Genomic DNA, 17,392 nt, shown 5'->3' with positions numbered 1-17,392 from the left:
CCTTGAATGCAGAAATGATACCCCCTGGTGGCTGGTGTAGGGGGATTCCTCCTGAACCTGGAAGATATCAGGCTATCCACCATGAATGCAATCTGAGAAGAGTGCTCCGGGTCCATTTCCGTATCTGAATCCCTAATCTCACCCTCCGACAGCGCGTCACCTAAGAGGGAGGATGCCTGTGATCGGGGGCCGGGAGGGGGAGGGGATGTTTATGCGTCAGAGGAGGAACGGTGGCCTGCTCTGGGACGTCTGCCTCTGGTTTGTACGCCTTGTGACTGTGTGGATTGCCCTGGTGGCGATTTAATCAACCAAACGACCCAGCAAGGAAAGGGTAGAATTGGAGATTTTAGAGAGGTCGTCCACTCTCCCAGACAGGGACCTTGCCCAGTCGGGTTCCCTACAGCCAGGATGGTCCTGCACTACTGTGCGCTGCTGTACAATAGAGGGATGGGCTCTGTGCAGGCACATGACATCCAGAGCATAGTGATAGTGACTGGCCACGAGGGAACTTCACTGAGCAAGTTCTACCTTCAAGTACTACATTAAGTACAGTGAAGAGATATTGCAGGAGACTGAAGATACTGCAAGAGATTGGCTTGGAGTTTGCAACTGCTCATCTGTGTGTTCTTTTGCTAACCATTGCTTGAGAAGAGCTGCAAGTTCTACCTTCAAGTACTACATTAAGTACAGTGAAGAGATATTGCAGGAGATAGTCAGGAGGTAGGCTGGAAGGTGGAAACAATACAAAAAAAAAGGTAAGATTTGTTTGATTTAAATTGACAAATTTTTATTCTTTTTTCATTTTTTTCTCCTCTTTAAAATGGCAGACTTGGTTCAGTGCAGGAATTGTTGTGCATTTATTCCATGTTCCACTCTTTGGAGATTCGGATGCTGTCAGATCTGTAGACAGTTCTCCTTACTGCAGCAGAAAATTGCATTTTTAAAATCTGAGATATTTAAATTATCTGTTAGACAAACTCCAGCTAGGACTGCTGCAATGCCACTGCCACAGAGGACCCCCAGAAATGGCAGATGGGTTACTGTAGGTTCTGGAAGACTTAGAGTGGTGGATAGAAGACATGTCCCACAGTCGGTGATTCTCCAAAATTCATTTGCAGCACTCTCAGAATGTAAGGACAACATGGTTATGGACTCAAGCGTAGAGGGTGAGAAACCATCGACTCCCATGACTAATGTAGGCAAGACTGCAGCCAAGGACAAAAAAGATAAAGTGAAGTCTCAAAGGAAGCAGCTGTTGCTGGGTGATTCAATCATAAGAAGTGTGGAGCTTAAAGAAAATGGTTTTGTGAGATGTCTCCCTGGGGCTACTGCTAGAAGAGATAGAGGACGTATTATTAATATTGTTAAGCAAGCAAAGCAGGAAGGGGACGTGGATGTTCTTGTCCATCTAGGGACAAATGACCTGGCTTGCAATGAAGTGTCAGAGGTGAAAAAATCTTTTATCACACTTGGTAATGACGTACAGGATTTTGCATCCACCATTTCATTTTCTGAAGTTCTGCCTGTACATAATGTTCAGAATGATAGGCAGAGGCGCATAAAGGAGTTTAACATATGGCTTGGTAAATGGTGTCAAGAGCAAGGATTTGGCTTTGTTTCTCATAATAGCTCTACTTGGAATAGAAAGGAACTGTACAAAAAAGATGGTTTGCATCTTTCTCTCAAAGGAACAAATGTACTTAGTGAACAACTCCAAGAATTTGCGAAAGAGTATTTAAACTAGGAAGGGGGGGGGCAAAAGAGTGAAAATAAAAGAGTCCAATTGCCCCCCGAAACAAGGCCAGAACAGGTCAGATGCACAGAGGTTAAGAAATAATAAGCTCAGAGTCCTCTCTACAAATGCTCGCAGTTTAGGTAAAAAAAATCAATGAACTTGGGTCAATAATGGCATCTGAGAATGTAGATTTAGTGGCTGTTACGGAGACATGGTTTAATGTAAGAAATGACTGGGACATAACCATACCAGGGTACTCTTTATACAGAAGAGACAGAGAAGGCAAGAAAGGAGGAGGAGTGGCCCTGTATGTGAAAGATAGCATTAAATCTAACCTAATACAAGTTGGTGAGGCCAACATAGAGTCAGTTTGGGTTACGTTGCAGTTTGCTAATCATGCAGTAACTCGTGTAGGTGTGATATATAGACCACCTGATCAAGTTAAAGAACTAGATGATCTACTAGTCGAAGAAATAGCTAAAATGACAATGAAAGGAGAAGTTATCATTATGGGAGATTTCAATCTTCCAGATATAAACTGGAAAACCAAAATAGCAAGTTCTACCAGGAGTACAGATATTCTAAATTCCCTACTGGGGTTATCCCTACAACAAATGGTTGAGGAGCCAACCCGGAGGGAGGCCATTTTGGATTTGATATTCACAAATGGGGATTCGGTATATGATGTCATTGTAGGCGAAACCTTGGGATCTAGTGATCACCAGTCAGTGTGGTTTAATATAAGAACTGTGAAAGAGTCCCACCACACAAAAACAAAAGTTTTAGATTTTAGAAAAACAGACTTTTCAAAAATGAAATTAGTCATAAATGAGTCCTTATCAGACTGGAACGGATTACATGGAGTCCAGGAGAAATGGGACTACTTAAAAGGTGCATTATTGAAGGCAACAGAAAATTGCATTAGACTTGTCAGTAAAAGCAAAAAAAGGAAGAGACCACTGTGGTACTCGGCAGAAGTGGCCCAAATCATTAAAAATAAAAAGCTAGCATTTTGTAATTATAAAAAAAACCCAGAGCAATGAAGATAAGGAAATCTACAAGATTAGGCAGAAAGAGGCCAAGCAAGTTATAAGAACTTCTAAAGCGCAGGCAGAAGAAAAACTAGCTCAGTCTATGAAAAAAGGGGATAAGACATTCTTCAGATATATAAATGAAAAAAGGAAATTAAAACAAGGAATAACTAAATTAAAAATAAAGGACGGAAGGTATGTAGAAGAGAATAAAGGGCTAGCCGACTGCCTTAATGAATACTTCTGTTCAGTTTTTACAAAAGAAAAAGAAGGAGAAGGACCTCCACTAGAAAGGATGACTATTAAATCGTTTGATGCATGTGTCTTTACAGAGGAAGATGTTCTAAGTTTGCTGTCTAAAGTGAAGACAAATAAGTCACAGGGGCCTGATGAGATACACCCAAAATTATTAAAAGAGCTTAGTGGTGAGCTGGCAAAACCGTTATCAGATTTATTTAACCAATCATTAGTAACAGGAGTCGTCCCGGAAGATTGGAAATTGGCAAATGTCGTGCCCATTCACAAGAAAGGTAGTAGGGAGGAATCGAGCAACTATAGACCAGTGAGTCTGACATCAATAGTAGGCAAATTAATGGAAACCCTATTAAAGGATAGGATTGTGGAACATCTAAAATCCCATGGATTGCAAGATGAAAAACAGCATGGGTTTACTTCAGGGAGATCATGTCAAACAAATCTTATAGATTTTTGACTTATCAATAAACTGCAGTCATTGAGCATGGACTCCCATATTGTTGAGTGGATTAGGCAGTGGCTGAGTGAAAGACAACAGAGGGTTGTAGTCAATGGAGAACATTCAAAACAAGGTCATGTTACCAGTGGGATTCCACAGGGATCTGTACTGGGACCAATTTTGTTTAATATCTTCATAAGTGATATTGCAAAAGGCCTCGATGGTAAGGTTTGTCTTTTTGCTGATGACACAAAGATATGTAACAGGGTTGATGTTCCTGGAGGGAAACGCCAAATGGAAAAGGACTTAGGAAAACTAGAAGAATGGTCAGAACTCTGGCAACTGAAATTTAATGTGGATAAGTGCAAGATAATGCACCTGGGGCGTAAAAACCCAAGGGCAGAATATAGAATATTCGACACAGTCCTGACCTCAGTATCTGAGGAAAGGGATTTAGGAGTAATTATTTCAGAAGACTTAAAGGTGGGAAGACAATGTAATAAAGCAGCACGAAATGCAAGCAGAATGCTTGGATGTATAGGGAGAGGTATAAGCAGTAGAAAGAGTGAAGTGCTTATGCCGCTGTACAGATCACTAGTGAGACCTCACTTGGAGTATTGTGCGCAGTACTGGAGGCCATATCTCCAGAAGGATATAGATACTCTAGAGAGAGTTCAGAGAAGAGCTACTAAACTAGTACATGGATTGCAGGATAAAACTTACCAGGAAAGGTTAAAAGACCTTAATATGTATAGCTTGGAAGAAAGAAGAGACCGAGGGGATATGATAGAAACTTTTAAATACATAAAGGGAATCAACTCGGTAAAGGAGGAGAGCATATTTAAAAGAAGAAAAACTACCACAAGAGGACACAGTTTTAAATTAGAGGGGCAAAGGTTTAAAAGTAATATAAGAAAGTATTACTTTACTGAGAGGGTAGTGGATGCATGGAATAGCCTTCCTGCAGAAGTGGTAGCTGCAAATACAGTGAAGGAGTTTAAGCATGCATGGGATAGGCATAAGGCCATCCTTCATATAAGATAGGGCCGGGGCTATTCATAGGATTCAGATATATTGGGCAGACTAGATGGGCCAAATGGTTCTTATCTGCCGACACATTCTATGTTTCTATGAAGTGCAGGCATAGTAGATGGTCCTGCAGGGTGCCTTAGGGGGAGTATTGGCCGAATCTGACATTGTGGCACAGGTCTCTATGCTGGAGGAGGTAGCGATCTCCTACCAGAAAAATTGTGGTCCCAGGTCCTGTGTCTGAACACACTCAGCCGACAGGAAGGAGGAAGAAGCATTGCTGCGGCAAGAGAATAAGCTCCGCCCCTCCAACTCTGAGAAGGACGGCAGAGCGGGCCGATGTAGAGGAAGCCACATGCCCGCTTTCACTGTGCGGCGCATGGAGCTGTCATTAGCTGGGGATGTATGTAAATGAATGGCGGCCGAATGTGGGAAGTGGCCACTGCGGCTATATGCGCCAGCACTGGAAGAGTGCCGTATGCGGCGATATGTGCCCGCAGTGAAAGAATGCTGCATGCGGCGATATGAGAGGGTTTATACTCATCTATAGTCTTCATCTATAGTCTTCATCTATAGTCTTCATCTATAGTCTTCATCTATAGTCTTCATCTATAGTCTTCATCTATAGTCTTCATCTATAGTCTTCATCTATAGTCTTCATCTATAGTCTTCATCTATAGTCTTCATCTATAGTCTTCATCTATAGTCTTCATCTATAGTCTTCATCTATAGTCTTCATCTATAGTCTTCATCTATAGTCTTCATCTATAGTCTTCATCTATAGTCTTCATCTATAGTCTTCGCCCTTTAATCCTGTACCAGCAGGGCCACAACCACGACCGCTGGCACAAGGCAGCAGGGGTTCAGGCAGAGAAGTGCTGGAGAGTGGGTAGGCCTCTTGCAGGCAGGAAGCAGGGGAGCGAGGCTGCCCTGGTCCGCTTTGTCTTATTGGGGGAGGCAGGGCGGTGGAACAAGTGACACCGGCCAGCCTCCAAGGGAGACAGAAACGCCACGCGAATCTGTGCCCCCATCCAGGAAACCTATAAAAATATAGAAAAAGAAATAAATCAAAAAGAGCCACCCTGCTAAGCAGGGAGGTCTGCCTCCTACGACACTAAGCTAAAAACTGATATGCTCTATCCAGGCTGGAGGGGGTATAGCCTGCAGGGGAGGAGCTAACCGCTTTCAGCCTAGTGTCTCCTCCTAGTGGCAGCAGCAAGCTATACCCACGGTCCTGTGTCCCCCTAATGATATGAGCGAGAAAAAGATGATTGGAGAGATCTCTGTAGTGGTCCCTGATATATTTATACATAGTAATTAGATCTCCCCTCAGTCGTCCTTTTTCTCAAGTGAATAACCCTAATGTTGATAATCTTTCAGGGTACTGTAGTCCCTCCATTCCACTTATTACTTTAGTTGCACTCCTCTGAACCCTCTCCAGCTCTGCTATGTCTGCCTTGTTCACAGGAGCCCAGAACTGTACACAGTACTCCATGTGTGATCTGACTAGTGATTTGTAAAGTGGCAGGACTATGTTCTCATCATGGGCATCTATGCCCCTTTTGATGCAACCCAGTATCTTATTGACCTTGGCAGCAGCTGCCTGACACTGGTTTCTACAGCTTAGTTATTCAAAAAAAATCCTAGGTCCTTTTCCATGTCAGTGTTACCCAGTGTTTTACCATTTAGTATATACTAGCAACATAGATTTTTCTGTCCCATGTGCATAACCTTACATTTTTCAATGTTAAATCTCCACTTCTCTGCCTCCAATCTATCCAGATCCCTCTAGTAGTATACTGTCCTCTTCCGTATCAAATACTTTACACAATTTAGTGTCATCTGCAAAATTTTCTATTTTAACTATGCAAGCCTTCTACAAGATCATTAATAAATATATTGAAGAGAATAGGGCCCAATACTGACCCCTGAGGTACTCCACTAGTGACAGTGACCCAATCTGAGTGTGTACCATTAATAACCACCCACTGTTTTCTATCACTGAGCGAATTACTTACCCACATACAGACATTTTCTCCCAGTCCAAGCATTCTCATTTTATATACTAACCTTTTATGCGGTACAGTGTCAAATGCTTTAGAGAAGTTCAGATATACGACATCCACCGATATGACGCGGTCAAGTCTAGAACTTACCTCCTCACAGAAACTGATTAAATTAGTTTGACATGACCGATCCCCTCATGAAGCCATGCTGATATGGCGTTATTTGCTTATTTCCATTAACGTACTGCAAGATAGCATCTCTTAGAAAAGCTTCAGTTTACCCACGAGAGATGTTAAACTTACCGGGCTCTGTTTTTGGACCCTTTTTAGAATATTGGCACCACATTTGCTATGCACCAATCCTGTAGAACACTCCCTGTCAGTATAGAGTCCTTAAATATCAGAAATAAGGGTCTGGCTATGATATTAATTCTCTTAGGATACGGGGGTATATGCATCTGGTCCTGGCAATTTGTCTATTTAAATCTTTTTTGTTTCAATCTTTTTTATTGGTGTTTTCAAAGTAATCCACAATACAATAAAATTGCATTACAATAAGCTTTCCATCAGTCGAGTCATTGAAACAACTAACTGTATAAACATAACAGTTGTCAGAAAATAAAGCAATAGTACTTTAGACAGCGTCCACGATTGGTGTCAATAATCTCCAATTAGTAATTGGTACATTCACAAAAGCCTTATACAATTGTGTCCACATCTCTATTTATGGAGCAACCACCTCCTCCAATTACTGTGTTCAAACTACCTGCTCATTAACTAATGGTAATGGCAATGATACTTTAAAATTCCTTTGCTGGAGAAGAAACCAGGTGTATTAGTGATCCTATGTGCATCTGTGTAACTACCACTTGTTAAGGTGACATCGCCCCTCCTGTACAGCTAGTACAGACCCCCACTCTCAATTCTTGACACAATAACCAGAAGCGATCCACAACTCCCATTGTTTCAAAAACTTTTGAAAGAATCCATTACCTAAGGCTATGATTCTTTCATAAGCAAATGTAGTGTTGATAGTTGATACCAAATCTGTCAACCTAGGCAATTCCTGGGACTTCCATTTTTGCAATATCATTAGTTTCGCTAAAACACATATTACTGCTACCAATTTCCTGTTCACCCCTGGGAGATCTGACACCCCAACTAAAAGCAGGGCGAGTTGTGGTGTCCACGTTAGCTGTCCTTGGAGCAGCTTATTCAGCAGTTCTTCACATTCTTTCCAGTATTTTGAAATCAAAGGGTACTCCCAAAGAATGTGAAGAAGTGTGCCCTTTCTTCCGCATCCCCTCCAACACTCATCCGACACTCCCACATACATATGCCGTAATCTTTCAGGGGTGTAGTACCAGTGTAGTATAGTTTTTAGAGCCGATTCTACATGGCTAGAACAGTGCAAGTGTGAGTGGATCAATTTGATCGTTCTCTGCCACTCAATATCCGCTATAGTGATGTTCAGCGAGCTCTCCCATTTACGCATAGGATGAGACTTCCTAAACTGTGTTGGCTGGAGTAATGATTCATACAACATTTTGAGTCCTTTGGAGTTCCCCGAAAGGTATAGCATCCCAACCTGCTTACATCTCACATTCGACGGGGTCAATGATTGTATCAAGTGCCGGATTTGTAAATACTTAAAGAAATCCGACTTGGGTATCAGCATTTGGTCCTGCAAGGCTTGGAAAGACTTCATCGTCCCACTTTCGAATAGCCATTCGATATTGCTCCCGGACTCTATATTCCATTCTGACATATCGGCATGTGGAAGCAATGCTCTTATAAGAGAGAATGGAATTGAGGAGATCTTTGTCTTGTATCCCTCTTCGTTGGCGCTATTGAACTGTCTCCAAGCCGTCACTGAGGCTAGAATGACTGGGTTTAGGTTTTTAGGAACCTGGATATCCCAGAAAGGTAGATGCACTAAATCTGACAGGGTAAAGGGTGCTGCTTGTGCTTGTTCTACTTGAACCCAGGGAATTTCGATTTTCCCTCTGTGCCAGCTCCTAAGCATGGACACCAACGTGGCAATATAATAACGTTCCATATCTGGGACCGCCAGACCTCCCATTGCTCGGGGTCTCTGAATTATGCTACTCGCTATCCTCGGCTTCCTATTGTTCCAGATATATTTGGAGAGTACTTGTTGCACTTTTCTAAAGAACTTTTTGGGCAGCAAAATTGGGATCGTGCGGTATAGATACAAGAAGCGGGGAAGTATGAACATTTTAAATGCTGCAATCCTCCCTAACCACGAGGTTTCAGGCTTATGGAACTCTACCAGATCCTTGCCTACCTTTGCCAATAGTGATTCATAGTTAAGATCATATAATTTCGACATTGATGCAGACATGCTAGTACCCAGATATTGGATACTATCTGTGCACCAATCAAAATCCCACTGTTCCTTGAAGGATTGAGTCAGAGAGTCCCGGACGTGTATCGGCATAGCTTGTGTTTTAGAGGAATTGAGGTGGTAATACGAAAGATTGCCATATACTTCTATTTGGTTCATAACCGCTGCTAGTGATTTCTCTGGGCTTGATAGTGACAGCAATACATCATCAGCGTAAAGCGAAATTACATGCTCTTGCCCTCCAATTTTTACCCCTGAGATTAATGGGTCTAGTCTAATTGCCTGAGCCAGTGGTTCCATAGCTATAATGAAAATTAGAGGGGATAATGGACAGCCCTGTCTAGTACCATTTGTCAGCTCGAACATTTTTGACAGGGCTCCATTGACATATACACTAGCTGTGGGGTCACTATAGAGGGCCATAATTGCTGACATGATAGGGCCACTAAACCCCATAACCGATAGCACCGAGAAGGCAAAAGACCATCTAATTCGGTCAAATGCCTTCTCGGCATCCAATGCCAGCACCAACAGAGGGGTTTTCTGTTGTTTGACTTGATGGAGTATACCCAGCATCCTCCTGGTGTTAAAGTAGGACTGGCGAGTCGGAACAAAACCCGTCTGGTCCTTATGAACTATAGATGGGAGTATGTTAGCTATCCTAAGGGCCAGGAGCTTGGCATAAATTTTAACGTCTTGGTTTAATAAAGATATAGGTCTGAAATTTTGCGGTCTATCCGCAGTTTTACCTGGCTTAGGTAAAGTAATGATAATTGCTTGTAAATTTTCCCTAGGGAAGTTCCCCGAGGATAGGGCGTGTTGACAAAAATCTTTCAAGAAGGGGCTCAGTATATGCACAAACTTTTTGTAATAATGGCTTGCAAAGCCATCTGGGCCAGGAGCCTTATCTTGGGGCAAGGACGTAACAACTTTCACAATCTCCTCCTCCGTTATTGGGGCATTCAGGACATGGAGTTGAGTATCAGTTAAGGTGGGTAGATTTAGGGAATTAAGATATCTGCTCACCATATCTTCCAAATTTGGAGAGACAGGTATGGAGTTTTTCAGGTTGTACAGATCATGGTAGTACGATTGAAAGCCTTCTGCTATGTCCTGTGGAGAGTATAATTTGGCTTGTGTTTTGGGATGTAGAAGGTAATGTATCCTGCTTTTTGTTCTCCTTGCCTTCAGGCTAGCTGCCAGAAGTTTCCCCGCCTTATTCCCCTGAGAATAGTATCGTGCCTTAGTTTTCCTAAGACCCTTCTCATAGGAGTCTAACATATGGTTTCGTAAATCTTGTCTGACTTGTTTTAGTGCCTCTGCATTGAGGGGGTGACGGGTCATTTTTGTTCCTATCCTCCAATATTTTCAATTTTGCGAGCAATTGTGACATTTTCTCCTCTAATTTCCGTTTTCTCACTGCTCCTTGTTGTATGAATGACCCTCTAATACACGCCTTGTGAGCGTTCCACAACACCACCGGGTCAGTGGTATCCAGCTTGTTAAGAAGGAAGAATTCTTTCAAGTCTGATTCAATGCGCTGACCATGCTGTGGACAAGACAATAGAATAGGATTGCTCCTCCAAAGATATTTTGGGAAGTAGTTGTCCTCCTCTGATAACTTCAGTGTGATGGCAGCATGGTCAGACCATTTAATCTGTCCTATCTCCGCCTCCCTAACTTTAGATAGTGTCATCCTATCCACCCAAAACATATCTATACGAGAATACACATTATGTACCCCTGAATGGAACGTAAACTCTTTATCTGTCGGATGCTTAATACGCCAAACATCAAACAACTCCGCCTTCCAAATAGCACCGCTCAAAGTTTGAACCGATCTGTGAGAAGAGGATGTCGAATCCATTTCAGGGTCTATAGTCAGATTGAAGTCTCCAAATATCAGTAATTGTCCCTTTCTTTTCTTGTTGACTATGTTCAACACCTTTCTCACAAATCTAGTCTGGCCCTTGTTAGGTGCATATATCGATACCAGAGTGAAGGGGGAGTTGTTCAAGGTACATATCAGCATTACATATCGTCCTGCTGGGTCACTTATCTGTTCTAGCAACGTGAATGCCACAGTGTTTTTAATAGCTATCAGCACTCCCCTCGCTTTAGAGTTAGCATGTGCTTGGAAGATATGGGGAAATTGGACATTCTGTAATCTGTGGGCGTCTTTCTCTATCAAGTGGGTTTCTTGCAATCCTAATACATCACAATTAAGGGATCTGACTTCCCTCCACAGATGCGATCTGCGCATTGGGCTATTCAGACCATTAACATTAATACTTGCAAAGGATATTACCATAATAAAGCAGCTTAAAACGTAAGGTATGAAAGTCGCACAGTAAAATGTAAAGAAGGTGCAAGACGCCTCCCAGCCAGCGCGCCTGCAACCATAGCACGAAGAAGGTGGAGCATATTAAAGGCATAGGTTTACCATCAATCATGGACGTATCTTCCCTTAGCATTGCTGAAAAAAAAGAATAATAATAACATATAACCAGTAACATAACCTATAGGTGCATCCGTGAGAACCAACAGGCTCCCCTTGAACCTAAATAAACTCGGGGTATCAAAGTCCCGTCTGAAGCCTCGGTATTAGCCTGTACGGCGAATCACCACTCCGGTCAGTAGCACTGAAGGTTAAAACACCCTCCGGTGAATCTCTTTCAACTGACAGTGTCCCAATCTTTCCGGATTCTTTCGGGATTTCTCCGGCGTTGTTCTGCCTGTAGATCAATAGGAACGTCCCAGCACTGCAGAACTTTCTTCCCTTCCTCCACCGTCTTGATAACAAATAGTTCTCCCATATGCAAGATTAGAAGGCGCACTGGGAACCCCCATCTGTACTGGATCTTGGCTTTTTGTAAGGCAGACGTAATGGGTATCAGGGCCCTTCTTTGCCTAAGCGTGGTGGCCGATAGATCAGCATATAGAGAGATTTTGTGATACGGTGCAGGTAGACCACCATTTTTCCTGGCGGAAGACATCAGCTGCTCCTTCACTGTGTAAAAATGGACTCTGGCTAGAACATCCCTTGGCACAGATTCATCCATATGTCTGGGACGCGGGACTCTGTGCGCCCGATCAATCTCTAAATCCCCATCCTTACAGTGAGGCAGAACGCATTTGATCAGCTCTTTAACATATAGAGGAATATCTTTAGCCACCACGCTCTCTGGGATGCCCCTCAGCTTAATGTTATTGCGCCTGCTACGATCCTCCAGATCCGCCATTTTGTTTCTTAAAACTTCCACCTCAGCCTCCAAGGCATAATGAGCTTCTATAAGATAGTTATGGGAGCCTGCAAACTCCCCAAATTTGCGTTCCAGATGATCCGTCCTGGCCCCGAGCTCCTCCACCTCTTTCCTCATAGGAGCCACTATCAAACGCATGTCATGCAGCAAGGAACGTCTCTGTATCAGAAGCATATCCCTCATGGCAGTATCTGTCAGGGCTACGTTAGCGACTGGCAGCGCTAAGAATTCTGCCTCTCCCGCAGCCTGTAAGTCCCCACCACATCCCAAAGTACCTGCGTTGTCAGTTCCTGTATCAGGAGAGCCTTTCAGAGGGGTGGTGTGTGGGGAATCCGCTGCCTCCGTTGTCGCGTCATCTCTATGCGATCGGCTTACTGCTGCTGTGCCACAGGCCCCTTCTTGCCCGGTGTGTGGATCCCGGATTCCGGGTGCAGGTCTCTGGGACTGCGATGTAGGCAGGTCCTCCACAGATTCTGGGTGGTTAACCGATTGAGCGTCTTCCTCTCTGTCGCTGTCCGCGGCGCTCTCTTCTCCGGCGCCATCTTGGAACCTTCCCGCCTCCCGGGTGAAGTAAAACTTCGTCAGTTGCGGGTGTTTCTGCGCTTTCTTCCGTCTCCCGGTCATGCTCAGGGACTGATCGGTACCTTGCCTGTTCGGTTTTGGTGTGTTCACCATGGGTATCGTCGCTATTCTAGTCGCTTAATGCAATGCTAGCTCCGGAGCTACAGCACACTACATCCGCGCGCCTCGGCAGCCAGACCACGCCCCGTCTATTTAAATCTTAAGACGCCGCTGTACTTCTTCCTGGGTCAGACAGGGCACTTTTAATGGGGGAATTTACTTTTACATTCTGCATTTCATCTGATAGTTTATTCTCTTCAGTGAATACAGTGGAGAAAAAAATATTTAATAGCTTTGCTTTCTCCTCATTGCTCTCTGCAACTCCCCCCTCATTACTCTGTAGAGGGCCAACTCCTTATGATCCTGAATACAGATGATAAGATCTTCAGCTAAATCTCTGTAGGAATGGAGTTCATGAGACATGAAGTACAGACAGGACCGACTATGGTAAAGATGACTGAATACAAATGCTGCTGCTCATTATCGCCTCCCCACCTCCTCTCTACTTCATGTCTCCTCATGAACTCCATTCCTACAGAGTCAGCTGAAGATCCCATTAAACTGTATTCATAATCCCTGACAAGTAGAGAACAGAGGAAGATGAGGCAGATCTTTAGCTCAGTGTTGTGAAGTAACTTGTCCTCCTGTGTGATTAGGACAGGTTTTGTGTGTACTAATAGGACGGCATTATTTCTCCTAATGATTGCTCCCCAGACAAAACAAGACATTATTAGTAATGGAAAGTATTTGGGAATATATTTATAATAATGTATAAGTATTTTCATTTTTTTAATTCCTGGAGAACCCTTTAAGTCAAGAAACAATGCAGTCACGCTTATCTGGCAACACTACTGGTATTTGCCACTTACAATATCACACACAAAAAATAGAAAAAAACAAGAGTAAGAAAAAGGGAACATTTTAAACAGTAAACCAAATAATAAATCAGACTGTAAATCTCACCTAAGGATTTTTCATCTCCATGACATAATGCCAGGCTTTGCATGTACACAACCAAGATCTCAAACACAAACTTTTCCACCAAAGCATCCTCTTCTCTAAAGATAAAATAAAATGAATTTAAAATGGATAATCTCAGAATGCCAATCATAAAAAGACATACTGGACAGTTTACCAATATAAAATGATAAGGTCTGCAAATCACACAATGCTCACCTGAATTCTTTGTATACATTGTTGAATGCAAGAGCTGCTCCCAACCTCTTAAATGCATTAGGATGCAGAGCAAGGCTGTAGAGCCTTTTAAATAGTGACTGTGTGTTTACAGGGCTTTGTTCTTGTTGTCTTGGTGTGGTCTGCTTGATTGACCATTTCAGAAATTCTTGAATACACCGCCCTGAAAAGTCTCGCAAAGTACTATTACCAGGATCCACAATTCCATCCTTAAAAGAACAGACATACACTTCAATAATATTTTATTAAACAAAAACATGAGTGAAAAAGGCAAACACAAATATTAAACTTACCGTATTTTTTGCTTTATAAGACGCAATCCCTCACCCCCTTCCCCTCCAAAAGTGGGGGGAAAATGGTCAAGAGTCTTATAAAGCAAATACTAGTGAGTAATTAGGTGCCGGGAGTTAGGAGCAAAGCGCCGCAAGCGCTTGTAGTACTAACCCTCCCCGGTCCTCCTTGCTGGGGATGGAGCTTCACAGTCCTGACTGTGTACAGCGTCATGACGTACGGTAGTTCACGCACTACGACCTGACGCTGCACGCAGTCAGGTGACAGAGCAGCGCAGACTGGGAAGACAGGGGACTGCAACTTCTGCCGGAGGTGAAGAGGAGGCGCGGCGCAGGATAGGTAAGGGGCGGGTTTTATTTTAATCTGATCTGAGGTCTGATGGGGTCTAACATTGAGGGTTCATCTGATGTCTGATGGGGGTCTGACAATGTGGGCGGATCTGAGGTCTGATGGGGGTCTGACATTGTGGGCTGATCTGAGGTCTGAAGGGGTTCTGACATAGAGGGCTGATGTGATGTCCTGATATGGGGGCCTGATCTGATATCCTGATATTTATGGGGGCCTGATCTGATATCCTGATATTTATAGGGGCCTGATCCGATGTAGTGATATTTATGGGGGCCTGATCTGATGTAGAATATGATCTGAGGTCTGATGAAAAATATTTTTCCTCCTCTTAAACCTTATACAGTATATAAAAAAATATACTTAGAGTCCTAAAATCCACTGCCCAACTATGTGTCCTATTGAACACACAAGACTCAAGTTTGTTTATTTTGTCTGCTGGCATACAGGTCGTATGACATAATTGTTGCAGACTTCCGAAAACTTTGTACCGATTGCATATATCCAGCACTGAATTAGTGGCAGATTGTTTTCAGGCGATACAGAATAAAAAGCTACACATGGATACGGAGAGAAAAAGGCTAACAAAATAGACCTGAAAAACAATCCATGCAAACTTACCAAAATAGAGTCCAGTAAAGCCACAGTGTCACGACTTTCAAATTTTTTGTTATTTGTGAACCAGTGGATGATGCCCATAACAAGAGGTTCATACAACTGTCTGGTTACCTAAAATGATAATAGGTTACACGCTAAATGCAAGGCATATCCATTATATCTGTGATTATATCTGTATTCTCATCTGAGACAATAGGAGCATATCACTAGGAACGCCAGGACCCAAACTTCTATCGAGAACGGAGCGGGCAAAGAGGTTGCTAGAGGACCGGCCACCACCAAACGCTCTCCCCATAGAAGTGAATGGGAGCACACCGCGCATGACCGGCCACCGCTCCCATTAACTTCTATGGGCCCTACGGAAATAGCCGAACATGTGCAATGTGCCCTTCACCGCTTTCAGGGCTCCATATAGAAGTGGTGGGACCTGCACCCATCAGACAATGGTTGCATATCCTAGCGATATGCCCTCATTGTCTTAGATGAGACAACACCTTTCATGTAGATAACACATAAAATTGTGGTGTTAAGCCAAGCATTTAGTTTCAGAGAAAAGCCATCACACAAAAATCAGTAGCAGGGTAAAAGAATTGCATGAATTCCAAGAGGAAAATATGAATAAATATATACTTAGCACAATGGGTGTCATGTACTATCCAGAAATACTTCTATATCAGGCATATTTCAGGAGCAGATTGAGGTGCAATGGTTATTTTCCACACTCACACCAAGTCTAAAAAAAAGTGGGCGTGGGTGGGGACGGGCTGGCAGACCTATCTCATTCATCATTTTCTACTCCTGTTTCCACGCCTCTTTAAAACACCGGTCTTAGGGGTTATTAAGACAGGCATCAAAAACAAGGGCAAACTTGAGTTTAAAATTGACAACAGGTGAAATACGTTCCAACACTAAGATGCAAATTTATGTTTAGGGTGAAGAGTTCTTCATAGACCAAGCCATGAATGTACGAGTGCAAAGGATCGTGCGTTGTGTTAACTGCAATGTTTGAGAGAGCTCCAATCCCAGCCATTTCACTCCTTATATGTTGCATTCAATAGTGACTGCAGCCTCTGAATGGTTTGGCAGACAGGGGCTCCCTTGGTCAGTTAGTAAAAATTTGATTTTTTGCACTCATCGTAAAATCCTTTTCTCGTAGTAGGCATAAGGGGACACAGCACCATGGGTATATGCCCAGCTGCCACTAGGAGGCTGACACTAGAAACAAACAAAAAAAAAAAAGTGTTGGCTCCACCCAGGTGGGCTATACCCCTCTGCAAGAGCCAAGAGAGATCAGTCGGTACAAAAGCAGTAGGAACACCACACCTGAACCAAAAAACTGAAAGCCAACAAGTCTTAAACCGGGAGGACACGACAACCAAACAAGGCCAAAGCCGGGACCTCGAACAAGAAGAAACTCAAGAAGGGAGGGATCTGTGTCCCCCAATGCCTACTACGAGAAAAGGATTTAACGGCGAGTACAAAAAATCTAATTTTCTCATGCATGGCATTGGGGGACACAGCACCATGGGAAGTCCCAAAGCAGTCCCCGATGGAGGGAAAAAAAAAATGCCACGCCATTAATCTAAAAGCACAGCTGCTTGCAGAACCTTGCGCCCCAAACTGGCATCAGCAGAAGCCAAGGAATGAATATGGTAGAACTTAGAAAAAGTGTGAACTAACGCCCAGGTGGAGGCCCGGCAGACCTGGGAAGCTGATGCCTGATGACGCACCGCCCAGGAAGCCCCAACCACCCTAGTCGAATGTGCGGCTAACCTGGAAGGGGGAGTCCGGCCCTTCGCGACAAAGGCCTCCTTGACGGCCGACCGAACCCAGCAAAAAATGGTGGCCTTGGATGCAGGCAAACCCTTTACGAGGTCCCGTCGGGACCACAAAAAGTGAGTCCGAACGACGGAAGGGTTCCGTGAGGCGAAGATACAGGCGAAGGGCCCGAACCACATCCAGACAATGGATGGATTTCTCCCTAGAGTGAGAAGGATTGGGGCAGAAGGAAGGAAGGACGATCTCCTCATTAATATGAAACAAGGAAACCACCTTCGGGAGAAAGGAAGGAACAGGATGCAAAACCACCTTGTCCTGATGGACCACCTGGAAAGGCGAACTGCAAGAAAGCGCCGCAAGTTCGGAAACCCGGCAGATGGAGGTGACTGCCACGAGGAAGGCCACCTTAAACGAGACA

General features: G+C 43.6%; 1 protein-coding gene across 2 annotated transcripts in view; it reads right to left on the bottom strand.

The window, feature by feature from the left end:
• Positions 1-17,392, bottom strand: part of PRKDC (protein kinase, DNA-activated, catalytic subunit) — a 408,896-nt gene that overhangs the window by 203,871 nt on the left and 187,633 nt on the right. For both annotated transcript variants that reach the window (XM_044294047.1, XM_044294048.1), the window contains exons 26-28: positions 15,199-15,306; positions 13,924-14,150; positions 13,711-13,805 (exon numbers count right to left, since the gene is read on the bottom strand). In XM_044294047.1, coding sequence (XP_044149982.1) covers positions 13,711-13,805; positions 13,924-14,150; positions 15,199-15,306 — 430 coding nt within the window. The remainder of the gene's footprint in view (positions 1-13,710; positions 13,806-13,923; positions 14,151-15,198; positions 15,307-17,392) is intronic.

This window comes from Bufo gargarizans, chromosome 5, assembly GCF_014858855.1.
Source record: "Bufo gargarizans isolate SCDJY-AF-19 chromosome 5, ASM1485885v1, whole genome shotgun sequence".
NCBI lineage: Eukaryota > Metazoa > Chordata > Amphibia > Anura > Bufonidae > Bufo > Bufo gargarizans.
The sequence above is the reverse complement of the archived record's forward strand: the minus strand, read 5'-3'. Positions and strand labels throughout refer to the sequence as shown.